Source organism: Sturnira hondurensis, unplaced genomic scaffold (assembly GCF_014824575.4).
Source record: "Sturnira hondurensis isolate 20B ecotype Veracruz unplaced genomic scaffold, ASM1482457v3 Scaffold0022908, whole genome shotgun sequence".
NCBI lineage: Eukaryota > Metazoa > Chordata > Mammalia > Chiroptera > Phyllostomidae > Sturnira > Sturnira hondurensis.
Window position 1 is genome coordinate 4683017 of NW_028095539.1, and position 27757 is coordinate 4710773.

General features: G+C 57.0%; 1 protein-coding gene across 3 annotated transcripts; it reads right to left on the minus strand.

Moving 5' to 3' along the window:
• Positions 1–299: 299 nt before the first annotated feature.
• On the minus strand, positions 300–27588 carry ZER1 (zyg-11 related cell cycle regulator). Of its 3 annotated transcripts, none has more exons than XM_037036936.1 (16): positions 27493–27588; positions 16543–16797; positions 15246–15396; positions 14612–15048; positions 14134–14310; positions 12934–13048; positions 12636–12782; positions 12098–12271; positions 8884–9099; positions 7938–7979; positions 7658–7777; positions 6877–6992; positions 6353–6541; positions 5346–5443; positions 3589–3691; positions 300–1895 (listed from the first exon to the last, which is right to left on the minus strand). In XM_037036936.1, exons 2-16 carry the CDS (start codon positions 16698–16700, stop codon positions 1838–1840), a joined length of 2301 nt encoding a protein of 766 aa, XP_036892831.1. In that variant the 5' UTR covers positions 16701–16797; positions 27493–27588; the 3' UTR covers positions 300–1837. The 3 variants fall into 3 exon arrangements, with proteins under 3 accessions (XP_036892831.1, XP_036892832.1, XP_036892830.1); XM_037036937.1 differs by having other exon boundaries at positions 12104–12271; positions 27208–27582; XM_037036935.1 differs by having other exon boundaries at positions 27208–27582.
• Between the last annotated feature and the right edge of the window lie 169 nt (positions 27589–27757).

A 27757-nucleotide genomic window follows, 5' to 3' on the forward strand; every position in this document is an offset into this window, starting at 1 on the left:
GCTACGTCAGGAATGCCTCGCCGTCTGTGACCTCCACGAAGACTCTTCCTCTCCCTGACCCCGTACATACTTCCTCCAGTCACAGGAGGTGCCTCTCTGAGCTCCCTTCCCCCTGCCCGTGGCACGCTGGGTCATAACCTTGCACCCGCCATTGTTCTACCACCAGACCGAGCAAGCCTGGGCAGCGGCCCGATGGGCCTGGTGGCAGCTGTACTCAGTCTGGGCACACGGGTGCAGAGAGAATGTGGCCATTCTCCTGATCCCACCCCGTCCACAAAAAAAGACACTTTGCTCTTCTCCACTTTGCACAAAAATGTATTTCTGTGATATCCTGAAGTACAGACATTTACCCAGACCCCAGGTGGTAAAGCAATGCAATGTGAGCTCGGCCTGTGGGGGTGGGGGTGGCTGGCTCAGGCCACCTGAGCACGAGGGAGGGCCAGCTGCAGCCCATCTGCCGAGCTGGGGAATACAGGGCAGCTGTCTCTTCCCAGGGCTGGGAGGGAAAGACTCCAGGAGAAAAAGGTCAGGGGCCTGTTCCTTGGGCCACTCCTCCAGCCTGTTCTGCGTGCAGGCAGAAATGCTGGGAGAAGCCCAGAACAGGCCCAGGGCGGGAGGAGGGAAGAAGAGCCATGTCCAAGGCTGGCCTGCAGAGCCAGGCCTGCCCCCAGGCCCCTTGTTCCAGAGGGGCCTCCTCCCTCGGCCTGTCCCACCACAGCAGCAGTCCGGAGTGATGGCGAGGGAGCACGGGGGCGCTGATACACCTGGGGCTCCAACTTCTCTGAAACTCAGCTCAGGTGTCCAAGGTAAAGCCCTGGGGCAGGGCAGGAGGGTGTACAGGGCAGGTGGTGCCAAATACTGGCCTGGAGGCATCTGCCTGTTGCTGCCGGAAAGGCCAAGGTGGGCAGCTCTGGTCTGAGAGCCGTGAGGTCCTGGGGGCGGGGGGCAGGCAGGCTCAGTTCTGCTGGTGGGGCACCTGAGCACCTTGGGTGCTGCGGGCAGATGAAGGGCTGGGGAGTGAACAAGCCCCCAGTCCCAGAAGGTGCTGGCTTCCAGGGCTGGGGCAGGTTCTGGTATGTTTGGCAGAAGGGGCAGTGGATGAGCCCTGGACTGGGGCCCTCAACAGCCTGGGGCCTGGTCGGAGACAGGAGGCAGCCTCCATAGCAGCGTGGCCTCAGGCAGGCCTGGCCAAAGAGCAGAGGGCCACTGTGAGCCCTACTCAGTGAGGGTCCTCTGGGACCCGGGCTGCCTAGGTCTGGGCACGGCTCACTTCTTTGCCCCCGATGGCCCACTGCTGGGAGCACCAAGGCATTTAGGAGACTCTGGGGTTAGTTTTAATCCCTAAACCCCATCAGCCGCCCCCAGGAACCGGGATGGGGCTCTCCGGCCTGGTGGGGGATTCCGGTGCTGAAGTGGGCTGTGCGAAGCCTGCCGCCTCTCCTACTAGGAAGCGAGGCCAGGGTCTGAGACCACTGGGAAAGGACCGACACTCACACGCTGGAGGCATTCGGTCGCTGGGAGCAGGAGCACGGCGGCAATGCAGGCTTCGAGTGAGGCTTGGGGATGGCCCAGGAAGCGGCAAGGACTCGGGGAGTGTTTTGCTTTTGTACAGAAATCATATACACAAAACTTCACACTTCCTAACCAAAAAAAAATAATATATATATAATATATATATCTCACTAATTAAGGAAAAGCGTCAGTTGTGCAAAAGTTCCCCTGTGTCCCTTCATCCGGTGGGCGGCTCCCGGAGGTGGGGGTCTGCAGGCCGGGCTGCCGCAGAGCGCCGCCTGCCGGCCGAGTGGTCCAGAGTGTGGCGGCCCCGGGGCGGAGGCCTCTATCTGGACGTGTCCATGTTCTCCTCTTTAAAGTTCCCGCAATGCTCGATCACCTTTCTGGAGACAACGGGAGAGCGAGAGTTGGAAGGTGGGCTTGGGTGGGCCATGTCCCTCCCAGCTGCTGGGGCTGCTGAGCCTGTCAGCAGACGTTAACGGTGGTGTTGACGGCGATGACCAGCGTCGAGTGGCGGGCAGGGTGCCAGCATCAGCCCCCAGGAAATGGTGCCTGCGGCCGTGTGTCCCATCAGCACCCTGTCACCCCTGCCTTCCTCCCCACGCCCTGCCCTCCCCACCCCTGGGCCTCGGGCGTCTGTAGTTAGCGGCTCCCCCGAATCTGTTCAGGCCTGGCCTCCGAGACCCTCTGACCGCTTTTCTTCAGCACTTCTTCCTTCCTCCTCTCCCTGCACACCCACGCCTTTTCCTTCCCCAAAGTCTACTGATGACCCCAAACTGACCCCACCCCAGACTGCACAGGGCTGCGGATGTCCCGCAGTGTCTGGGGACCACCATTGGGCCGGGTGTCTCTTCACCCACTGCAGTTTGGCCCTTGTGAACTGCTGTCGGGTGCCACCCCCGACCCCACATGCCCTCTGACTCAACACTAAGCCCCTGTGTTCGTTGAGGGGGTAGGTGCCAGTGGTCCCTGCGGGCTCTGTGTGCTGAGCAGGTGCCCTACGGCATTTCCAGAAGGGACCCTGGTGCAGGACAGCAGTTGAACAGCCGGAGTGACTGCTCCCAAGCGCCCGGTGTCGTTCACCTGCTGCCGCGCGGGCCGGCTCAGAGACACGCCTCAGGTCTTTACTGAGAGGCTCACAGTAACCGGGGCAGGTTATGGGCCCATCTTAACCCTCTGCTTCTCAAACCTCCTGGGACCCCTGTTGACCATGAATGTTCCCAGCCCCCCTCCCCCCACACCTGCTGGGACAGGAAATCTACAGTGTGGGCTACACAATTTTCACAGTCCTTCCAGATGATTCTTTAGGGAGACTGAGTGTGACAGCCACTCACTTTACCATTCTCAAACTCAGACAAATCTGCCCCTTAATGTTTAAGCAGGGCCTTTTGCCTGAAATGACCTCAGAAGCAGCTGACGCTCCCCAGCCCAGCGGCATCTTGGGAGCCTCTGTGCTCCGGGCCCCTCCTCCACGACAGGACTGCACACCCGGTGTGGAACTGGGGCACACTCAAGTGTGCTCCCTCCCAGGACGGGTCCTAGGGAAAGCAAGGTGGTCACTGCCGACCACGACGGGCAGCACCCCGACTCTCTTGCGAACTGATCGCTATGAGATCAGAACCGGTGATGTTCCAGCCTCCGTGGTGGACACCACCACCAGGGGCAGCGACAGGCCTGCGGGCTGGGCCTGGGACCCGCACACTCAGACACCCGTGCGCCCTCTGCCCTGCCTCACCTCTGGAATGTATTTTTCTACACTGTTTCCTCTCTAGTTGGAACGTTTTTAGCCAGAAATAATGAAAAACTCTGACCTGATGTGTTGATGCCCCGCGATGACAGGGTGGAATTTGTTGGGGAAAAAAACCGAAGCTGACAAACGAAGGCAGTGACACTCCATCCAGGGCATGGTTATCCGGTTTCTGGCCACACTGTGGCCAGAATGACACTCAAGGAGGCCCCACCTGGACATCAGCATGCCGTCCACCTCCACACCCAACTTGGGGTTGCCCTGGGGTCCTCTGCATCCCTCAGTCCCCAAATCAGGGACCCCCAGCAGTAACACTGCCCGCCGCTCACCGCGCCATCTCCTTGGTTTCCTGCCGCGCCGTGGCCATCTTGATCGTGTCCTTCAGAAGGGGCATCCCACCTTCTTTGATCAGCAGGGGGCAGTACTTGTCGGCTGCGGGGCAGGCACGGGTAGACAGCGGGGGGTCAGGGTGGGCCTTCTCTCAGCCCAGGGCCCTGACCGCCCGCCCTGCTGCCAGGACTGCCCTTCCCGACGGGTGGGGCGAAGGGGCAGGCCTGGCTGTGGGCACTGCTGTAATCTGGGCCGGGTGAGTCTGCCCAGCCCGAGTCCACCTCAGGGAAGAAGCAGCAGGGGGTGCGTCCGTGGGAAAGCTCTTCCCCGCTTCAGTATGCAACAGCCTTTCCCCCAGAGCTCATCCTATGGAAAATATCAGCCAAACTGGTGGTTTCTGTTCTCTGAGGAGTTCTGTAAAAATACAGATTCCTAAGCCCTGCCCTTGGGTACTCTAGTTCCACAGATCCAGGAACCTGTATTTAATTGGGCTTGTAACAAAATACCACCAGGAGATTCTGGTGACCAGCCAGGGTGAACCCCATGCCTTTCTGCTGGGCGGTTTCATGGTTCGCTCCGACAAAGAGTGTTCCGGGGCCTGGGATCCAGGGCTGCCACCCCACGGAGAACACGGCCATTCCAGTGGCCCTTCCGCGGGCCTATGCAGTCGGAGCTACTTTTATTGTCTCCATTCTGCAGACGAAAGGACTGAGGTTTGGAGTTGCAGTAATTCATCCGAAGTCGCTCTGGAGGCTCAAGGCTTCCCTCCGGACTGTGCTGCCTCCCTGAGAAAGGTGCTGTTTCTTAACAAGACTAAGCTCAAGTAGTAACGAGAAAGGCTCCTGTACCGCACAGCCTCCATGGGCACCAAGTCCGTATGCGGAACCTTCTCAGCACACTACATGCCCCACTTCGCAGTCTTACGGAGTAAGTGCTGTTATTACCCCATCTTAAAGATGAGGAATTTGAGGCACAGAGCGGTTGAGAAACCTGCCCAAAGTAACACAGCCAGTAGGAGAGCCAGGCTGCAAACCCAGGGCGTCTGCTCCCAGCGCCCATGGGCTTATCCACTCTTTGGGTTAACAGGACGGAGTGGTACCGGGCCCTGGGCTCTGCATCTTCTGTGGGTTCTCTGGTCACATCAATCTCACAAGGTGGGTGTTACCATTATCCCCATTTCACAGTGGAGGAAACTGAGACTCAGAGAGTTTCGAGAACCCACGTGAGGCCACATAGCCAGTCAGGGAGGGGACTAGGGGCCACATATGATCTGCGTGGTACCCTGTTTCTGCTCTCCCCCACAACCACCAAGCATGGGACCAGAGAGACTCCTGTGGGTGGGGCAGGTGGGCTCTCTTTGCGGAAATAAGTTAGAGTTGTTTTAACGTTCTCTCCTGTTCTCTCGGACGTCATTCCCTCAGGGGTCAGGTCTCTGTGGGGGTGGGTCCTGCCTGTGCCACGGAAGGCACGGAGAGTTTGGACTGCTCACTCACATGGAAGCAGGAAGCACTGAGAAAGCTGTCTGGGAACTCCGCACGGATGGCCCTGGCTGTCTCACCTGCCAGGCGTGTCCTGCCGACAGGGCGGGGACCACCACTAGGCCATGCGCCCCACGAGTGCTGGAGGGCGGAGGGCTGTGCCTGAGGCAGGCCCTGGTGTTAGCCCCTCAGTGCTCCCCACCCAGGTCATAAGCTTCCTGAGGGCAAGTCAGCCGGGTGTGTCCCTGTGTCTGAACAAAGGGCGTGTGGGTACTCACGGTAGACAGACACAAGGTTGTACAGGGCCCAGGTGGCCCAGTGCTGGCTGACGGGGGAGATTCCCTGGGGAAGGAGGCGAAGTATTGGCTCGAACGACCTGTTGGAAGAGAAATCAAGGTCACTTCTGGTGCCAGGGCTCCGGAGAGCGCACCTTGGAGTTCCTCCTCTCTGAAGGGTCCCACGGACAAACTGTGAGCAGGCCAGGATACAGGGGACACGAGGCGTCTGGCCCTCCATGTGGTTCGGGCTAGCGAAGGCAGCTCCCTTGCATGAGAGGTCGAGAGCACAGACACAGGAGGGAGGGAGGAGGACACAGACTGGGTGGTACGGAAACTGGGGCCTCGGCAAGGAGGAGAGACTGGCCTGCGGGGGCGGGTGCACCCTGGGGAGAAGTGTGACTGCACTTCCTCTAACGGCCTTCCACGGGCCACCTGCCGCCGTGTCCCAAAGCCCCACAGCATCTGTGCAAACCCCCTGGGCAGCGACCCCACTGCATCTCTCCTCGGGAACGACAGAGGTGGAACTCGGCAAAGCCGCGAGCACGAGCCCCTTCCTCCCGACACAGGTTTTCAATTCAGCGCCGATCAGATGGGCCGTCAGCACGCAGAACGTGACCCAGTCATAGAGTGATGAGGGACACCCAGCCTGTGGCTGGAAACCGAGTCACGAGAGCATCCGCTGGACCACAAGTAACTAAATCTGCACACAGAACCGCAGGAGGGGGCACGGGCACCTCAGTGAGGAGGTGGGGAGACGCAGGCAGGTTAGCGGGCTCTCTTCCAGGGAGCGAGGTTGTCACTGGTTTGTCCTGTTCCCTAGTGCAGGTGGGTATGTCCCCTGACAAATAAGAACGTATCGGGGGCCTATAAACAGGAGGCTTAGTGTGGGAGGCACTGCTGTGCATGAACGTCCACCGAGCGGTGTGGCTGAGCTGTGCGCCTCTCTGCCCTGTGCTGCCTGTTGGTGGCGCCCCCGCCACAGCGCTCCCGCCCCCGCCCCCTCGCACCTGTAATTGATATTTCTCCGTGAGTTGATGTCCCAGCTCTGGATGGCCGCCCACATGCGCTCTTCCACCTCCTCCCTCTGGGGTTCGCAGATGCCCCAGGCCTCGGGCCCGTCAAACATGACGTGGGAGAGGACCCCGCAGGCATTGTAGGACACCTCGATCCCGTCGGCCTTGCTCTCCAGCAGGTTGCTGCCAGAAAGGAGAAGAGTGGAGTCTGACCCCCCAAGTCCCTCTTCGGAAGCCACATGTTGGGCCCCAACTTACAAACCAGATGCTAGAGGGCCTACTGATTTCTTTATGGCTTATTATTCATACCCAATGACTTTTGAAAGGAATGTGGGGCCGCTAACACAGTCACGAGAAGACCATTTATGGAGGGCTGAAAGAATAGGAATCCACACTATCGGGGGAAGGTGACATTTATAACGAACCGAGTCCAAGAGCAATGGCTGCTACTAAGCACAGACTGGAGCTCTGAGCTTCCTGGCAGCCAAGGCAAAGAGGCAAAGGTGAGAAGGACCAACCTGAAGACACTGATGAACTGGGAAGTCATGAGCTGGGGCCGCAGCGCCTTCACCTCTGCCACGTTCCCCAAGAGTCCCAGCATATTCCGATGCAGTTCCTGCTTCTCTGGGAACTCCTGGCCAAATGACAGCCACCGGGGCCTTATCAGTCCGCACTTAATTGCCGTCTAGTATTCTTAACCTAGATGCTTTGTGAGTGTCTGCCTGGCTACTCCGACTGGACAAAGAGGGGGTGTAATATGCTGCCCTCCGACCTTCTCGTGCTCCTAGGACAGTGCTGGGTATGGACTGTCAGGGGTTAGAACGGAGAGGGCTCCTTGTCACAAAGTCAGAGGCCGAGTGGGGACAGGACCTAGAAACTGTGCCTGCGACAGACATAGCTCTGTTCACCAAAGCTCAAAACGCTAGTTTACCGGGCTCCCCTGGGAAACTAGAGCAAGAAGACAAAGGGTGAATTTCAGGATGAACAGACCGTCCCACTGGACAGAATCCTGTCCAGCTGCTGTCCCGACGGAGCAGTCGGACGGGACCATCTGAGAAGACACTGCGGAGGAGAAGGGAGGGCTCTCAGGGAGAGCCCAGCCAGGCCCTGGGGGTCTCTGGAGTTTCTGTTTGCAGCAAGTCCTGGGCAGATGGGCCTGAGGAGACCCCCCAATGCCCTTTTGCGGAAACCGCAGGGAGTGGGGGTGTGGAGGGGTGTGGCCAGTGGGGAGCCTGAGGACAGAAGGTGGCCATGTACGTGGCCGGGGGCGGGGGGGGTGGCACTGGCGGGAGGCGCTACCTTCAGGCAATCCAGGAAGAGCTTCATGCCATTGAAGCTGAGGAACATCTCGCAGTTGCCCGGCGTCTCGTCCGTGATGTTCCACAGTGCGCTCCAGGAGAACTCCATGACCTGGTCGCACTGGGGGCAGGCGGGGCTCAGCGCAGGCTCCCCCAGGCGGGCCCTCACGCTCCCAGCACCCAGGGAGGGGTCCCCAGGCCAAACATGGGCATCCCCAGGACACACCAGGCCCCTCCTGGGCTGTGGAAGGGTGGAGTGGTTCCGTGGGGACATGACTTACTATCTTGTCCAGCAGCTTCTTCTGAATCAACTTCAGCATGGTCTGTGGGCAGAGAGGAGGACATGCAGGGGGCCGGGCCTCGAGAGCTCCTGTGTCCCCCATGTCACCCTCCCATGTCACCCCCCAGGGCGACAGCAATTCTATTCCTGGCTAATATACCCTGACGAGACCAAACTGCCCCTCTGCTTGGAAGGCTGTTTGAAGAAGGGCAGGCCACAGACTTGGGGCCAGGGTGCCGGCCCCTGCTCGGCCCTAACGGTCTGTGCGGCTTTGGACATGGGCTGCCCCTCTGAGGAATTCAGCCTCCTCAGGGAGAAGTGAAAGGAGACTGATGTCCCTTCCTCATTCAGTGTTTCCTTCCTTCAGCAACTCCAGGGTCCGGCAGAAGTAACGCCTGCTTGACTGGTTGGTGGGTACATGACTGGGTCACACAAGATAGACAGCAATTTGAGCATTTCACCTAAAATGCCATAGGGTCTTGAGTGTGATATTGTTACATTACAGAGTCACATGCTTATGGTTTTGTAATAAAAGATTTTGTAATAAAAAAGGGCATTATTTGTGCCGGGCCCCGTATTTATCATGTCCCTACCATGCACCAGGCTCTACGCTGGGAAGAGCTGGGGACACTATGAGGGAAGGAGCAAGTATGACGTCCTTCCCCGCCGGAGCTCACAGACAGCCCCTCACATACTTATTCAGTCCCAGCAGGGAAGACACGTCAAGGCACCTGGTCTGAGGAGGCAGCAGCTACTTGTGCGCTGCAACCCAATGGGCGAATGGAGGGGCTGGGAGAGGATGACGGAGTGTTCTAGGTGGAGAAAGTCTACGGGGGTCCTGGGCAACATTCACTGCTAGGAATGTTGGTCCAGCCTGACCTCACACGGCAGCGGGGCTACGGATGAGGGATGGATGGAGGGAGGGCGGAGCAGCCCGCCGCACGTACCACGACGAAGCCCATCTTGCCCACGGCCTCCTTGTGGTCGTTGTCCACCTGGCAGACCAGGGCGTTGCACAGGTGCACGGCGATGCGCTGGATCGACTCGTCCTGCCGGGTGGGGTTGAGGATGCTGAGCAGGAGCTCGTTGACCCGGCGGTACTGGAACTCCAGCTCCTCGGGGATGCTGAAGTTGCAGAGGGTCAGGCAGCAGTTCCGCTGCACCTGGGCCGGGGCGGGGACAAGCAGGGCACAGTGAGGGGCAGGCCCGGGAGCTGGACTGCGAGGCTCTCTAGCGGCGAGATAATTCAGAGCTGTGGCGGTCAAGGGAGACTTTCTGGAAGAGGAGGCTACAAGACTTTCTTAAAAAGCGTTTTTTAAAAATTGCGACATTTTCATACAGAAGAGTGTATAAAATCACAAATGCATAGTTTCAGAAACAATTATAAAACAAACGAGTGTTTCAACGACACTGCAGCCACCGCCTGGGTGAAGAACTAGAACACTACCGGCACCCACAGGTCCCCACACTCCCCTTCCTGATCTCGAGCCCTGTCCCCACTAGACTCTCACTGCCCGTTTATTTGAAAAGGTTTCCAGCATCTTGCTTCTTTTTGTTCAACCATAGGTTTGCAAGGTCAGCCATGTTTTTAGAAGTAGCCAAAATGCAGTCCCTTTTCATCGCAGTATAGTATTCCAATTTAGTCACCCATTCCACTGTCGGTGGATTTCAGTGTCTGACTGCTTCGAAAGATGGCTGGTACACGCATTCTGGTGTCCCCACCCACAAGCCCCTCGAGGGTGCCCATGCATCTGGGTCACAAGGCGTGCGTGTCTTCGCTTCACCAGGTAACCCCGGACTGCTTTCTCCAGTCGCCACCCCCGACCCCCAGCTGTGTAGGACAACTCTGGTGGCGCCAACACCCCTCTCTCTGTGTGTTGTCCGCAGGCTTATTATTTTAGTGTTCTCAGTGCACTTTCCTTGTAATTTGATTTCGTTCCATCCCTGCTTGTTAGATACCAGAGGTTCACCCTACTTTATCAATTATGTAAACGAGAGGCTATCACTCTTGGTTAACCACTGGCCTCCTCCCCACAATATACATATAGTTTTTCAATTTGAGAACAAATTTAAATTATAAAAGGAATACTTACTGTAAAAAGTTCAAATAACACTGCCTGAGCAGAAAGTTCAAGTCCCCCAGAAATTAATCACTGTTACAATGTTGGCGTACAGGCCTTCCTCGTTCTGCCCTCTGGGAGCCTAGGAGCCTAGGAGCCGAGGCTGTTTCGCTGGCTATAAGCAGGGTTTCCGGAACGAGAGGGAGCACACAGTTCCTCTTAAAGTCAAAGGTGTTTATGCTCAAGATGTAACTAACTTCTCTTGTGGCAAGAGACATGCTTGTGTGCAAAGCAAAGAACTGTACAGTGACGCCTGGTGGCAAAGCCGAACAAAACCAGAGTCATCTGGGGAGAGGGAACTGGGGCCCGTGGGCACAGCGGGTGGTTCGCGCTGAGCCCCAGAGCAGCCTCCTGCGAAGGCCACCGAGCACGGAGTCCATGTAATGCTGTACCCTCGAGGATGTAAACGCACTGAGCAGTGAAAACTAAACGTGCATTTGTTCTCTCCCCAGAAAAAAAAGAGAGAGAAAAAAAAAACCCTGGCTGGTGTAGCTCAGTGGATTGAGCACTGGCCTGTGAACCAAAGGGTCGCTGGTTCGATTCCCAGTTAGGGCACATGCCTGGGTTGTGAGCCAGGTCCCCAGTAGGGGGCACGTGGGAGGCAACCACACATTGATGTTTCTCTCCCTTCCTGTCTAAAAATAAATAAATAAAATCTTTTAAGACTCCCCTTCGCCTGCCAACACGCAGTGGACCCCTCTACTGCCTGACGTAAGGGTGTGCTGATGCACCCCTGTGTCCCAGTGGGTGGGTGGACCCTGTGTTACTTTTCCAGTCCCCCAATTACTAAAACCTTTGGGTTGCCTCTGATTTCTATGGAATGAAAAGGGGCGGATGTGTGCACATCCCTCCCTCCAAGAATACCCCTAACTGAGGAACACGGAGGCCGCCCGGAAAGGGCACGAATCCTCTCGGCAGGCTCCGACAGCTGCCCTGCAGAAAAGCGGTCTGACCTCCACTGCGGCGGGCAGCACGCAAGTGCCGGTCCCTAACCCTGCCTATGGCCGGGCCTCGTCAGTCTCCTGCAGTGAGATATGACATCTGATTATTTGAATTTTCACTTCTTTGATCGAGTTTACTAATTCGTTTGAGAATCTTCGAGTAGCATTTTTTCCATTAAAAAGAAGAAGCCCCTTTACCTGGTTCTAACATGGACCTCAGTGTGGAAAAACAGCAGTTCGAACGTCTGGAGCCGGCAGGCAGCGGGCCTCGCCTTCCTGCCCAGGCCGAGTCCCCACCGCGTGAGGCCTTGCTGGAGGGCACTTCTCCAACACCTACCAACTGCTTTAAAAATGCACATACCCGCTGCCTGGCACTTCTACTGCAGCCCTTGCCCTCCGGGGACAAATGCTCTGGTCCCCTCAGCCTGTGCTTGGATGAGGAGGCTGACACTGTGCTGACACCCACAAGTGTGACATGAGCCATTCCATCCGGCTGGCCGGAGGGGAGAGGCAGGACCATGTGCAGCCTTTACCTTCTAGTTAGTACATGTTCCTATTTCTTGACTTTGTTTCCCAAGCATTCAGTGTCTTACAGGAAACAAATATTATTTTAAAAATTTTGTTGCCAAATGTTTGTTGCTAGGGAAGAGGTTCACACCCCTAAGACACTGCTGAAATGAAGACCCCCGGCACACACGCATTATGCACAGACTGAGCCCACACACAGAGACTAAAATCCGGGGCGTGGGTAGCCAGTGTCAGTGGTGGCTATCTCCAGTGGTGGGGTTATGGGTGGGTTTTAAAGTCTTTATTACTTTTATAAGAAAAGCAGCTACTGAAGAAAACAGCCCCCAGCAGGACGTTCCTGGGCGGAAGGGCGGAGGAGTCCGCTTAAGCAGAGGCCGGGGTGGTGGGTGGCAGTGGGGGGTGGGGCCAGGTTAGTGGGGTCTGGGCGTGGCACCGTCAGGAAGGGTGCAGGAAGGGGGGCAGTGCAGAGCCAGGCGGGAAGGGGTGGGAGCAAGCATGGCAGCCTGCGGGGTCTACGAGCGGCAGGCAGGGCTGGGCCAGAGCATGCAGGGCCGTGGCGGGAAGGGGCTCACCGTCACCTCCTGGTAGGATTCCATGCCATTCAGCACCACCTGGATGACCTGCCGGCGCAGCTTGACGCTCTGCTCTGAGCGGTACTCGGAATTTGTCAGGTAGAAGAGGGCAGCGCTGCCCGTCACTTGAATGTTCTTGTCATACTTGTGGCACTTGAGGGCGGTGATGACCAGCTGTATGAAGACAGGGCACGGGGTCCAGGTTGGCCAGTCCTGCTAAAGCTGTGCAGGGACAGGCCTGGGGCTCTTTGAGGGGGCCAGGCCGGGCCCTCTGGTCCTGCTCTCCAAGGGCAGACATGGGGGCTGGGAGCAGAAAGTAGGGCAGGGCTGTGGTTCTGGGACAAGGCCAGTGCTGGGGCACGTGAGGCACATGTGGGGCGGGGCTGGGGGTAGGACCACCAGGGTCCTGGGGGTGAGGGCATGTAGAGGAGGGCCAGGGACTTTGGGCACACGGCCCAGCCAAGTCCAGCATCCTCCCAGTGGAGACAGATGGATCGGGACCCGAGAGTCCCCTCCTGCTTCGGGGACTGGGGCTGACCTTCAGAGCTCGCAGAAGCTGGTTGCAGCGCTCGATGCGTGCGATGTCAAAGAGCAGGTTGATGGCCCGTGAGGTGATCTCGGGCCTGTGCTCCGTGTAGGCCTCGATGGCGTTCAGCACCTGCTCCTCGTTCTTGTCGCCACTCACCTGCAGACGGAGCATGCTCAGGACAACCCCAGAGAGGCCAAGTGCTGGGGTCCTCAGCGCCGTCTCTAGCCCCGGGGTGGACGCCTTGGGCCCCCACCCACCCCCTTCCCCTCTTGCCGGGCGCCCGCCCCGCCTCCACCCCCACGCTCACTTTGTAGGCCGGAATGTGGGTGAGGCGGCACAGGGAGGTCTCGAAGAGCCCAAGGAACTGCAGTGGCCTCTTCAGAGCCCGGAAAGGCATGATGCTGCTCTTGGAAGGCTCGATGCTGAGGGGGGAGGGCGCCGGCGTCAGCGGCCTGGGGCCAGGGCGGACCCGGGTTCGGCGCAAAGGGGAGCTTCTCCATGGGGGTGGCCGGGATTTCCCGGAGACTCACTTCTAGGCCCTTCAGCTCATCTTTTTTTTTCTTTTTAAGGTCAGGGGACACAGACCCTGCTTCTGGATGGAAGGGTGGCAAGGTCGCAGGGCAAAAGAACAGGTGGGATGGGAGGAAGGGTTGTAGCCACCTTGGGAAAGAGCATCTGCCGTTTTAATGAGGACGTGTCACCTTTGGGTCCCACCAGCAATCATGAAGGGACACGCCCATCAACTGAACCCCACCAAGGTCTGGCGGGGGGTAGACAGGGCTTTGGCCAAGTACAGCCAGGTGGGTTTGCATCAGACCTCTCAGCCAGGCAGCCCGGAAACCGCCCTGCCTGCTGCGGCACCGAACAAGTGGCAGATGCTGCCAGGCTCGCTGTGCCCCCACCACACTGGGGGCACAGTGGCTAGTCTGCACATGCCAATTTCCCAGTCGCCCCTGGGGCTGCGCCACCTAGCCTTTGTACACGCTATTCCCTCTGCTAAAACACCTTCCCTCTGGCAAACCCAGAATGAACTTTCAAGGCAGCTCGGATGGCCCTGGCTGGTGCGGTGCAGTGGACTGAGCTCTGGCCTGCGAACAGAATGGTTGCTGGTTCGATTCCCAGTCAGGGCACACGCCTGGGCTGTAGGCCAGGTCCCCATTTGGGGGTGTAAGAGAGGCAACTGGTAGATATATCTCTTGCACATTGATGTTTCCCTCCCCTTCTTTCTCCCTCCCTTCCCATCCCCTTCCTATCTCTCTAAAAATAAATGAATAAAAATCTTAAAAAGAAAAAATATCCAGCTTGGATGCCATTCCCAGTCCTCAGGACAACCCTGTGGTCCCCCTTCCGCAGTCCTCCCAGTGACCCGTCATACAGGCTGGCAAGGGCAGGGCCTCATCCGTGTCTTTATCTCTAGTGCCCAGAGGGACTCATGGTAAGTGCTTGTTGAATGACGCCCCACAGCACCCGAGGGCGGCACCCGAGGGCGGCATGGGTGGGTCCACACCTGGTCTGCCCTGCCTCCTCATCCATCTTGGAGACGCTGCAGTTCTCCAGGACCATGTGGCCAGAGATGTCCAGGGACATGAGGTTCCCCAGCTTCTGCACGAAGAGGCTCAGCACCTTGCGGGTCAGCTTGAACTTGTAGTAGCTGGAGAGGCGGTCTCGGGAGATGTCCAAGTGTCTGGAGATTGGGGGGCACAGGTCAGGAGCTGGACGCAGGCCGGGGCTGCCTCGTGACCCCTGCTCCTTCAGTCGGTGGCAGAGGAGGGCCCAGAACTGCTGCAGGGCATTCTGGGAAAAATCCTGCCAGGACCTCAGTGCCCTGAAGAACCCTGGTCCACCAGGGGACGCAGTGCGTTTAAGGAATGGCACTGTCCCTTCCACGCCCACCTTCTACCAAGCCAGGGGCTCGTGAACCTTCTGGGACTGACAACATGAACGCCCCCGCTCCCACCCCAGCCGGCTCAGTGCCGGCTGCTCACCGCAGCTTGTGCAGCTGGACGATGACCCGGGTGTGGTCGTCGGACAGGTCCATGTTGTAGAGCACAAGGGACACGAGGCTGTCTCTCCACTGGGTCAGGAAGGCCGCGTCGCTGGTCTGGACGCCCGAGAGGTCTAAGGCGGCCAGCGAACTGAGCGGCCGCAGCAGGGCCTCCACCGGGACCCCGTCAGTCATGCGGCCCAGGTTGAGGAAGCGCAGGCGGCCAAAGCCCTCGAACGTGAAGTCCTTGACCAGCACCTGGCAGGTGGGGTTGACGAGGCACTCGTCCTCACAGCCCCCCGGGTTCTCCTCCTCGTAGAAAATGTTGGCGCAGCCGAAGAGGCTCAAGGACACCAGGGTGTGGCTAAAGCTCCTCAGGGTTTGCAGGCTCTTGGCGGACAGCTTCTCGCAGTTGGTCAGGTAGAGCTCCACCAGGTCCTGGGGGGCGCGGCTCCATCAGCACTGCAGCCCCGGCCCTCGGCCTGGCCCGGCGCTACAGGTGGGCTCGGGCAGGGGCTGACCAGGGGGAAGAGTACCGCAGGGGCTGCGGGCTCCTCGCCCTGGGGCTGCCCAGCCCCATCCCGCCATCTGACTGCCTCCCCTGGCCACCGCGTGCCCAGCGAGGCAGGTCCCACCTGCTTGCGGATGGCTTCCAGGTCCTGGTCCTGCACCAGGTCCTCACGGAGGTGGATGCGGGTGAGGCGGGTGCTGCGTGGATCAGAGAAGAGGCTAAAGAAGCTCTCGTGCGGCTCAAAGTTGCAGGCGGCGTTGACCAGCTCCACATACCTGAGAGGGAGTCGGGGGCGACCTGGCTCAGGGGAGTGGCATGGTGACCCTCATCCCTCCAGCTGAAGCCTTCTCTGAACACCTGGCCGCAGCCTCTGTCCCCGCCTCCTCACAGTGCCTGGCTGGGTCTCGACCACCCCAGCCCACTGCTGAGATTAAGGGTGGCACTAGGAACCAGGAGTCCAAAGGCAGACCCCCTGGTGGCAGAGGGCCTCCCATCAGTAGCGAACCCCCGGCTCTTCCTCCCAAACCGCAGACACCTCTACGACAGACACGCGTGTCCCCACTCCTCGTCCTCTCAAAGCCGGCCCATCAGGCAGCCCCTCCCAGGACCCCTTCCGACAGCAAGATTCGGTCGAGGTGTTTGGTGTTCCCAGCTGGGTACAGGCAATAAAACGTGGCTGAGACACGGGCTCAGGCGAGATACCAAAGCCCTGGTCTTGGTGGGCAAGGCTTCGGAGGCGAGCGCTCTGGCATCCGAATGCTGCCTGGCTATTCCCTCTGTGGGCCCCTTCACTCAAGTGACTGCACTCCCCCGAGCCTCGGTCTCCTCATCTGTGAAGTGACCCTAACTCTGGCCTACAGCGTGTCCAACCCGGTGCTGCTGGCCCCACATGAAATGCTGGGGACACACAGGTCCCCACTTCTACCTGAAGCTGTCCCATCCCACAATTTCCCTTCTGGGCGTCTCCGCTAAGATCCCACAGGTCAGTGATCACACATCATGCTTCTAGGGGCCTCCACCAGCAGGAGGTCCCTTGGAGGGGCCACATACGGGTTTTCTGGAAGATTCTATCACTGGTCATGGATCCCTTATTTTGGCATTGGTGTGTAAACTTGTATGTTCACACATACACGCGTGTTCACAGGCACAGGTGTGCACACACACAGGACACCAAGTAACTCCTTCATCTGTGTGCAGGTTTCTGGACCTTCCCACAGGTGAAACGCACAACTGCAGCTTCACAGTCAAACATGCCCTGCGTTTCAGGAGCCCACGTGCACACCCCTGCACACGCACACACCCCTCACACATACACATCTACAGTTGCCCAGCACTTGGCGCACGCACAGTGGTCCCACTCCAAGGCACACATATGCACATTCTAAGACTTTGGCCCCTGCCCCAGCTCCGGGCCTGCTCACTCATTGACAAGCCGGTCACAGATCTCGCTGGGCAGGAAGATGTCTGGATGCAGCCTCAGAGTCTCCTTATCCAGGAGGTAGCCCAAGGTGCCATCCAGGTTGCGCAGGCAGAAGTCGGTGCAGAGGGCCATCAGGGACTCAGGAGTATCGGACGCCATGCTGGGGTAGGAAGGTGGGCCACTCCAGGGCAGGGCAGGGCAGGGCAGGGCAGGGGCGACGTCTCAGCACTCACAGGGTCATTGGCAGGGCGACAGCCTAGGGAGTGGGAAAGCAGCACAGTGAGGTGCACATGAGCCGGGACCACCAGCTGTCCTCGGTTCCTGCACGGAGAGCAGACAAACAGACCCCGGACGTCACGCTCGGATCAGCAGCTGGGCGGGCAGGCCCCAGCATTCCACACCCCTCTCAGCCCCCCTCTGCTGGGCCGGTATCACTGCCTGACCCGGCCTGCGAAGAGCAGGGGCCTTGTCTGAGCGTCTCTGTGCCTGACAATGTCTGTGGACAGCTGTGTGTTGGGGCCTGGTGCTTGGGTGGGTAGCGGGGGGCTTTCATTAACAGAACACTGGGGGTTCCTTGCTATGTGATCTTTAAATTTTTTAAAAATGTATTGATTTTCAAGAGGAAAGAAGGGGGAGGGAGGGCGGGAGAGAGAGAACATTGATTTGTTGCTCCGCCCATCCACGCACTCATTGGTTGGTTCTTGTATGTGCCCTGACTGAGGACTGAACCCCCAAACCTGGCGCATCGGGCCACTCTCCAACTGGCATGGGCCCTGGTTGTGTAAACTAACGGGCGTGTAGGTGTCACTGTTCGAACACTTAGCATGTGCCAGGGCTTTAGAGACATGTTCTCACTCACTCTCATCATACATGACTAAGAATCCGGGCTCCACCTAACTGCAATGAAAACACACGTCCACGTGAAAAGCTGTACATCAAGGCTCACAGCGGAATCAGTCACAACAGCCCCAAGTGGAGACGACACAGTGTCCGACGGCTGAGGAACGGACGAGCAGAAATGGCCTGTTCATACAACGGCGTGTTACCCAGCCAGAGCAGGAACGAAGTACAGAGAGATACCAAAACACTGGACCTTGAAAACATTATACGGAGTGAAAGAAACCAGTCACAAAAGGCGCCATGCACACATGTGACTCTGAGTCCTCTTCCATGGAATGTCCAGCCGGCCTAGGGACACCTATGGGGATAGGGGAGGTGAGTGGTTGGCCAGGGCCGGGGGAATGAGGAGGTATGGCTAGCGGGCTTGCGGTTTGCTTTTGGGGGTGAGGAAACGTTCTCAAGCTGACTGCGGTGAGGACTGCACAGCCCTGTGCACACGCTAAAACCCACTGCGCTACCCCCTTTAAGTAGGCAGGCTGTACGGCGCAGGAACTACGGCTCAGCACCACAGTTATTAAGGAAGTGAGGTCTCCGCCTGTCCTCACGGCACTGAGGTAGGTAAGAAACTCTTACGTAGGATTTATAAGGGGAAAACAGTAAGTCGGTCTGCACTGAAGTGAAGAAACTTCCGTTTGCACATACCCCCAAATTTTTAGGAGATGGACCCACAACCTATATGTGAAGGTAAAACAATAATGTTTCTAGAAGAAAATATAGAATATCTTTATGATTTTACATAGGCAATGATTTTCTTAAACAGGTCATAAAAAACACAAATCATAAAGAAAAACTAAAAAACTAAACTGCCTCAAAATTTAAGACTGTTTTCATCAAAAGATGTCATTAAGAAAGGGAGCCCCGGGTCCGGCCCCGGCTGGTATGGCTCAGGTGGTTGGAGTGACGTCCTGTAGCCAGAGGGTTGTGGGCACACACCTAGGCTGTGGGCTGCATCTCTGGTCCCGGCATACGGTCCCCAGCCAGGGTGCATGCGGGAGGCAAGCAATCGCTGTTTCTCTCTCTCGTTTCCCTTCTCCTGTCCTTTCTCTCTAAAAGCAATGAAAAATGTCCTCAGGCGAGGATAAAATAATAATAACAGTAATAATAATAATAATGAAAATGAAAAGGAAGAGAGCCCTGGCTGGTGTGGATTGAGTGCTAGCCTGGGAGCCAAAGGGTCTCTGGTTCAATTCCCAGTCAGGGGACATGCCTGGGTTGTGGGCCAGGTCCCCAGTAGGGGGCGTGTGAGGGGCAATCACATACTGATGATGTTCTCTCCCTCTCTTACTACCCTCCCTGTCCCTCTCTTAAAAATAAATAAATAAAATCTAAAAAGAAAAGAAAAAGAGAGAGAGCCCCTGCCCGGCAGCTAGGTTGGTTAGAATGTTGTCCTGATACACAAAGCTTGCAGGTTCGATCCCAGGTCCGAGCACATATGAGAAGCAAAAAATGAACACATACAAAAGTGGTACAACAAATCCATGTCTCTCTCCTTCTTTCCCTCCTTCTCTCTCTCTCAAATCAATAAATAAAAAATTTTTAAAAAAGGAAGAGAAAGGGCAAACCACAGAGTAAAAGATATTTTCAACCAAAGGCTTATATTCAGAATGTATAAACAATTCCGACAAAGCAGTTTTCTAAAAAAGGACATAGCACCAAAGAAAAAATGGACAAGAGACATGAGCGGCACTTCCTGAAGGACAGGGAATTGGACGGTGGCACGCGGCGGGGAGCTCAGCTCCATCCGTACCGGCGAAACCCCAGCGAGACACCACTGGCCGCCCACCAGCACGGCCCTCCTGCGAACAGCAGCAGAAACGGGCAACGCCAGGCTGACCAAGCCCGTGTTGCAGCGAAGACATGGGACGACGGGCGCCACCAACCGCTGTGGGCTGTGACCTGGGATGCACTGCGGGGTGACTGGAATCCTGTGTGACACTATCTACTGGAGGTGAAGACACATATGTGACAACGTTTGATCCTACACCTGGGTATGCACCTTAAGAAACACACGTACGAATGTTCACTAGAATACACACACACACACCCTCAGAAGGTCCACAGCAGCACTATTCATAAGAGCCCCGAAGAGCGGAGAACCAGAATGTCCACTGACACTCAAATAACAAGGACACGCTCACCGAGGAAACACTACGCAGCAGTGAGGACGCACGAGCCGCTGCCAACACAACAGCTTGGAAGAAACTCGCGGTTCAGTGGGGAGCCAGACACAGAGGAGCGCACAGTCACACCCTGTGCGGGTCCATTGACGCATGACTCCATTACGTTAAGGACCAACGGCCAGGAAAGCCAACTCGGCATCAGTGGTCAGGCCAGCAGCTGCCCTGGGGGCTTGGCTGTGTGTTGCGAAGCTTCTCAGCCCTCATCTGAGGGGTGGACACACAGGTGGGCTCACTTTGTGACCATTCGGGGAGCTTTATCGTGATGTGTGTACTTCTGAAAAGGTATGTTGCATATAACTCATTACAAAGTTTAAAAAATGGCCCGGACACCCATGAGGTCCGTGTTTCGGGGGGATTCGGGTCCAGTTAAGTGATGGCCTGAAAGTGCACTGGCAGCTCCGATGAGAGACCAACGAGGAATGAAAACGGAACCCTCGTACCCAAATGTGAGTGTGACAGAAGCAATCAGGCCCTGGCCAGGTAGCTCACTTGGTCAGAGTGATATCTTGATATGCCAAGGTTGCAGGTTCGATCCCTGGTCAGGGGACATATAAGAGTCAACCAATGAATGCATAAATAACTGGAACAACAAAAATCAATGTCTCTCTCTAAAAAAAAAGAGAAAAAGAAAAAGAAAACAATCAACCGTTTATAGAGCTGAAGACAGGAATTAATTCTAAACCATTTTCTTACCAGAGTCTACAGCAGAAAGGGCACGGTGGGGGTGGAATAGGCAAAACTAACCTATGATGTTAAAAGTCAGGGTAGTGATTACCTTTGCAGGGAGGCAGTAATTAGAAAGTGACAGGGGTGGAGGGTGGGGGGAGGGGCTGCTGGCTGGGTACTCGGTTGGAGCATTGGTGCCATGTGCCAGGGTTGTTCTCTGTGGGGCACATGTAGGAGACAACCAATGCATGCATAAACAAACAGAACAAGTCGATCTCTCTCTCTGTCTCTTTCTAAAATCAATAAACATATTCTCATGTGATAATTAAAGAAAAAGATAGCAGTGTGACCCTAGCTGGGGGCCTCAGGTGGCTGGGGTGTCATCCCATACACTGGAACGTTGCGGGATTGATTCCAGGTCAGGGCACACACTTGGGTTGTGGGTTCGATCCCTGGTTGGGATGCACATGGGAGGTAACCGACTGATGTCTCTCTCTCCCTTCCTTTCTCTAAAATCGGTGATAGAAAATATCCTCAGGTGAGGATTGGGGAAAAAAGCGCAGGCTCTGTGGTCAGACTGATGTGGGTTTCAACCCAAATGCACGATTCGCTGATAAGTTACTCAGACTTTGTGGACCTCAGTTTCTTCACCTGCAAAATGGGCTAATAACCCCCACTTCCCGGGGCTGCTGGAGTAAGTGAGATGTCAGGAAAATGCTTAGTTTTGGGTCTGGCTTGACTGAGTGTATGACCAAAGGTGGTTATGACCCCGCCTTACGGATGAGGGACCTCTCGTGCTCAGAGGGAGAGGCTGCTCAGACCAAACTGGGACTTGAACCTGGCCTCTTGGACTCCGTCACCTCATCTCTGGGAGGGTTTGCAGTGCAGGGCCCAGCACTGCCCCTGGCTTCTTAGAGCGTCTGCATCTATATTCGATTCTGACAGGCGGCTCAGCAGATGCAGGGGGTGGCCACAGAGCGCGGTGCCCTCTGGAACCGCCAGCTCTAAGTTGTGGTCCTGCCACTTACTGGCGAGCTGGCTGTAGGAGCTCAGTTTCAAGTCCTAGCCCTGCTACCTGAGAACAGGTGAACTTGGGCAAGTGTCTTCCCCTCTCTGTGCCTCAGTTTCTATTCTAAACTAGGGAGCGCTTTGTGAAGACAACATGCAGTGATACCGAACGGGCTCAGGACGGTGCCTGGCGCGCAGTAGCAGCAACTGCACTGTTATCATCATCGCCATCACCACCACCTTCTGTCTCACCTGCCCCGGTCCCTACGCTGAGCAGGGTCTGCCCCCGGCCAGCTTCCCCAGGCCTGAGTCTCCTGCCACAAGGCCACTGTGCCAGCCGTCTCACTGGCTATGTGACACCCTTTAGGGAAAGCACAACAAACAGGCTGCCCAGGTCCGGGGCTTGGCCTATCTTTGCCTTCATTCACTTTCAGATCTTCAAGGGCCCAGCGGCCTCTCTGGCCTGGGAGACGGGAACCAGAAGGCGCGCTGGCGGCGGGGAGACAGTCCCCGCTGGAGACGCACCAGTCCGATCTCCTAAAGCAGCCAGCCACTCAAGGCCTCCAGAATCAGAACCAGCTTTCCGGCCAACGCTGCGCCCGCGGACCCCTACGCTAGCTGGCCTGGCCTCTGTCACTGCACTGCCAGAGCACAGGGTCACCTTCAGACCTTTGCTCAGTCGGTTCCCTGGGATCTGGGAACATCCAAATTCAACCAAGTATTCCACTTTCCACCAAATACTGTTCCCGCGCCCAAACACACATTCATGTCCCTCCTCCAGGAAGTGTCCCTGACCACTCCAGGGCCACATCACGTGTGAACTCTCGTTGCTTAACTGACACCTAAGCACCCTTGGGTCCTAGTGTCCACAACACTTCCTGTGGGGACCTTCAGGCCCACCAAGGTGCACCTGCTTGGGCCCCAAGGAGGGCCGACCGCACCACTTCACACCTCATGCCGATGCTGGTTTACTCCTCTGGCTCCCCTGCCCGGTGGCTGGCTCCGTGAGGGCAGGAAGCAGACCGTCTTGCCTGGCATTGCCTTCCTGGGTGTAGCCCAGGCTGTTTATCTGTCCACTCAGTGCCTGTCTGGTGAGCACTGGGCATCCCATGGAGCGAAACCAGACAAGGGCTCTGTCCCATGGAGCACACTAGGGGGACAGCCACGTAAGGAGCTCTGGACTGGGCAGGCTTCGCTGAAAGTGACATTTCAGCTGCAACCCGAAAGATGAGTCACAACTAACTCCAGTCGTGGACAGAGAAGGAAAAGGCACCCCAGAGGAGGGGAAGCTGTGCACGGGCTGCGGGGACAGGCAGTGTGGGGCGCTGGCACCACGGCTCAGCACCATGACTATTTGCTGGACAATGGAGGGCTGAACACGGTGAGGGCCTGACAGGCAGCAACCTGTCCACATATGCCTGTGGAAGGGACGACGAGGCTGTGCCACACGTGGACGCCCCGCAGCATGGGGGCAAGGCATGCTCTCGTATGCTCCCTGCCTACTGTGCCCAGGACAGTGCTGGGCATCCAGGGCCCCAGAGGGAGCCTTGTGACTCTAACTGAGAGAGAGCTTTGCCATTCCTACAGGTCTGAGCCCAGTCACCCAGGTAGCTGCTCTGCCCTAACTCTGCTCCTCAGCAGGAAGACATATCATCCTGTTGGCCACCAAAGTCACCAAAAGATAAACCAGGCAGAGGGCACCATCTGCTAACTGCCCTGGGCAGTGCCCACGCTGCTGTTTGGAGCTGGCTGAGCCGGAGGAGGAAGGGGCAGGCCTCACGCTGGCACCGAGGCTGAGAGGCCTGGAGGCTGGAGCACCCGGCCCCTGCGCGGCATCCGGCTGCAGGCCTGACACCTGCCAGAGACAGCACCCCCTCCCCACCCCGCTCCCTGGAGCTCCTCATTCTTGAGGCAGGCACTGGTCACACAGGGTTCTGGCTACTGGGGACAGAGGAACACTGGCCGTGAGGGAACACTGCACAGCGAGAACAGCTCTGTGCCTTTCTCCATCCCTTCTCTTGCAGACTCTCCAAAATTGGGCCAGTCACAAGCCTATGATGCCCCAGGGGTACTAGGGCTGCGGGGAGAGGTCAGCAGCAGCCACCGCCTCCACACTGGTGGCTTCCAGGCACGGCACTGAGCTCCTTATGGGCTTATTTCACACGATCTCCTAGTTAACTAACAGAACTGCATGCCTTAGGATTTGTACTTGTAGCTAATTTGTCATTTGTGTAACAGTTTGTCTAACGACCCGTCCCCCGGCCTGCGAGTTCTGGGAGGGCAGGAACCCTGCTCACTGGCACGCTCCTGGACCCTGGGTGCTTGGCCAGTGCCTGCTACCCACAGGGTAAAGGGTTGCTTTGGCCCGAGTTACCTCACCAAGGCACCGCGAGGCAGACTGCACCGAGGCAGCTTCTCACTAATCCATTCAGTCTTCCACCCACCCAACAGAGAGACGAGAAACTAAGGTCCAGAGGAGGGTGCCTGGAGCCCCATCAGCGTCCTGATGCCCAGCTGACAGGGGCAGGGGGAGTCAGAAGGTCTGAGCCTCGGAGCAGCACCTACCCCATGAAATATTAACCCAGAACTTGGGGGTGGGGAGGAACCCAAACAAATGCCCTCTTTACAGAGGCTGGAAGCTTTTCAGGAGGGAAGAGACCCCAGGCCCGATGGGAGGAGTCGGGGTGAGTGTCAGGGGGCTCCGGGGAACAGGGGTACTACAGGCGAGGACCAGAAAGCGCCCCAGCTAGCAGCCAGCCTGCCGAGTCTCCTCCGTAGGGCGGGTTGTGTTAGGAAGGTGTGGAAGTGGAGTGAGGGAGGAGTGAGCATCACGGCTGGCTGGAGCTACCTGGAGGCAGAGGGGCCTTGGGGGATACCCGAGTTCTACTGCAACTGAACGATCACATACACACTGAGCTCTGTGAACCCAACAACCACGCGAGGCAGGAGTTCTTGTCATCTAACGACTCATGAAGAGGCAGCTGAGGCTCCGAGTGGTGAGGTGATCCACTGCGGACGACGCAGAGGTACATGCGGATACGTGTACACGACGTATTCACTGGCCCAAGACCCAGGGGTCTGAGCTTCCCATGCATGTTCCAGCTGAAGCCACAAATAACGTGAGGTACATATATACTAATAATATTGTTTTTCAGATGAAGAACTGTGGTTCAAGGAAATGCAACGACTTGCCCAAGGCCTCTCAGTAAGTGCCTGCCTCTCTCTACCATTATGCCAAGGGCAGGTATGGGTTCTCCAAGCCTCAGCTTTCCCTTCTGTGGCCTGAGCCTTCACTGCCTCCTTGCAGCTCTGAGCGTCCTTGGGCACTGAGCACAGATGGCCAGATGTCACTGGTAACCGTCCTGCAGACAGACAGCATTTGTCTGCCACAGGACTGGAAGCTTCCTGAGGCAGGGACCCTGCATGATCCTTTGGGGTCTCCAGGACACGGCGAGAGAGAGGTTGGTTACGGGTGAAGGAGACATAGCTCCACAAATACAGCCCAGGCAATATTTACAGCCCAATATTCACCAGGGCCCCTCCCTGTCAGTGCACCCGCCTCATGGGGTTGCTGAGGACAAGCCATCCAATGATGGCGAGAAGGTGGTAGCCAACAATCATGGAGACATTTCCTAAGAGCGATGTTTGGAGAGATCTTTCTGCTCCTTTTTGAATCAGGGAAATCTGTGCATTTCTGAACCTTTGTGATCCCCAAATAGATGACCGAAGGGGAGACTTTGAACTTGCATTTCAGAAGTCAAGAACAGCTGAGGTACTGAAGTCCTCTGCCTGGGGTGGGGGCAGTGGTGTGCAAAACAGGGCTGCAGAATCCAGGTGGCCCAGCAAGAATGGCTCTTTACCTTTGCAGAGAGCTTTCAAGGGCACCAGACTCACTCAGAACCTTGTTCAGTTCATCCTCCCAACAGCCTTCAGAGTCAGTGCACAGACAGGAAAGCTGAGGCCAGACCCAGGTGCACAAGTCGCCAGTTCGATGGCCCAGTCACAACAGCCCGCTCCAACACGCTGGCTTTTGGCATCTATGTGCCCCGAGTTTTCGTTCTCAGACCCTCTGGCCCAGCTGCCCACTCGGCGTAACGCACCACCCTGCCGAAATCTCAGCCTCTGCCGGGCACTTTTGGGATGGATGGTCTCCATCACCAGACCACCCACACCACCCGACACCCCAGTGTATGTTGACCTAACACACACTGCCCTCTTCAGCCTATCTTCATGTCATACTTACTTCAACACTGTCATTTTGCCTGTTTTATGTAACAGAACGGGGTTTTGCCGAGCTCTTTTAAAAAGTCCCTGTCACCTACCACTGCTCCTGAAAAGCCAGGATCAAGCTACCATTCTCCTCGGAGGATCTGTAGCCATTGTGCCCACCAGTGGGCGACAGGAAGTTTCCACCTTCTCTCTCCCACTGCTCCCCCAAATTCCATTAACTCAGGGATGACACCACCCGCTGGTGCTGAAAAGAAAGGCTTCCAGGCAGACGTGAACAGTCCCCCATTGTTGTCCTCGTCATCACAACAGCCACGCACTTAACAGGCGCCGATCAGTGTGCTAAGCACTTCAGGGTGATCTCTCCTTTAACCCAAGAACTATTTTACCGATGAGGAAGCTGAGGTGACCAAAAGGTCCCTTGCCCAAGTCCTCAACCAGGAAGCAGTGGCATGACCTGATCTAACCACAGCACTCTCTAGCTGCCCTTTTGTGTCCATTCTATCCATGGCCATTACACAGATGGAAGAAGGGTACTTGCAACTTGAGGCCAGGGCACAATGGCCATTTGTCATCTAAAACAAATCTGTATTTTCTCCAAGCACCAGACACTTCAGTTAGCACAGTTCTGAAAGGGTGCCCCAGTGGACACCCCATGAATTGGCAATCATGCAGACAGTCCCTGCTATCGTCCCCACCATGAGCTGGTCCCCATTCTTTTCTGACTCCATCAACTGCTCCTCCTCTCCTTCATTCCGCCTCGGCCCTACACTCCTCATACTGTTTCTTAAAATCATCGGGCATGTGACCTCAGGACCTTTGCACTTGCTGTTGAATGCTCTGCCTTTAGAAAACTGTATGGCTTGCGCCCTCACTCCCTTCAGGTCTCTGATCAGATATCTGCTCATCAGACATGTTCTTTGACCGCCGTCTATAAAACTGGGCCTGCACGCCCTGACTCTTTCCATGGCCCCTCCTGCTTCCACCCCCACCCCCAGCCACCCTACATACTATGGTTATTATTTGCTGGATGAACAAATGAAACAAAACAGAGAGGCTGCTCATTCCTGGCTACCACCTCCTGCAGAGGGTAGCCTCCTGGGACCCTTTTCAAAGCTGCCTTCAATGCTCATTCCAACCAGCTTGAACCCTGAAAAGAAATATTCTGAGGGAAAGATCATACAGGATGATGTTCCCACAGAGGCACCAGGCAGCCCTCTGCCCCTGAAAAAACAAGTGTGCTGGCAGGTGCAGGCAGAGCCTCAGGCACAGAGCAGCCAAGTCCAATTCCACCCACAGAGCTACAGTGGCCAGCGCAGTCAGTTTCAGTTTCAACTCACCTGCCTGGCTCCTGCTCCTCAGGTTTGCAACCCCGCCCCATCCCTTTCCCCCCTGTTGGGCTGTTGGATTTCCTGCACCTTCCCATCCCTTTTAGCAGCTGACCCGGGCTTGAAGCTGTCCCTGAGCGTGTAAGCACTGCTTTGGGGGAACTTAATTAAGCTCATCCAACAGGTATGGGGGCAGGGGCTAGCCCTGGCGGTCCCACACCGACCCCTCCAGGTTGTAGGGTCATCCAACAAGGAGTCATTTTCTCTCTGGAGGAAGGGAACTCAGTTTCAAACACACATTTCTCAGACCTGGTAGCAGGGGTAGAGGAAGCCCTCCCACCACTGGCTGAGATGGACCTGTGCAAGTGGTCGCGTTCGCGGCGGCGATGCTGAGGCGATGCTGAAGCGCCGGAGGCAGGAGGGGAAGGGGCAGAACGCAGGTGCATCCCTTGGCTCCGGGAACGGACAGGATGCTTCCCCGGCGGAGGAGGAGCGGAGGATGCGGCCCGGGCCGGCAGGGGATGTCGTCAGGCTAGGGCTGGGGTCTGGGGGAGACCGGGGTTGACGAGGCAGAGCTTGGGGTCCCGGGGGCTGGAGCCCCGGGCAGGAGGGGGTCGCGCCGCGGGGACCCTTGGCCTTTACCTTGCCCTTAGGGCTGCAGGCCGCCCACTGCTGGCTCCGGGGCCCGGCCCCTCCCCCGATTCGGCTCCTACGGCTCGGAGCCTGCAGCCGCCGCCTCCGCTGTCAACAAACCACGAGCGCGTCACTTCCGGGGCCGCCCCATAGCAACAGCGGATCGGTGTCCCGGAAGGGTCCCGCGGCGAACGCGGGCGGTGGTGGCAGAAGGTTCCGGAGCCCTGCAGGGGGCTCCTCTTCGGACCCGGAGCCGGTTGCCGCAGAAGGAGGG

What these genes read in the sequence shown, in the direction of transcription:
- ZER1 (XM_037036936.1), bottom strand. Translation starts at nt 16,700, where the DNA reads ATGGCGTCCGATACTCCTGAGTCCCTGATGGCCCTCTGCACCGACTTC. An exon ending in TGTGACCGGCTTGTCAATGA is followed by an intron (nt 15,397 to 16,542) that starts GTGAGCAGGCCC and finishes ACTCCCTCTCAG; the next exon opens with GTATGTGGAGCTGGTCAACG. An exon ending in CCCACATTCCGGCCTACAAA is followed by an intron (nt 12,783 to 12,933) that starts GTGAGCGTGGGG and finishes CTCCGTCTGCAG; the next exon opens with GTGAGTGGCGACAAGAACGA.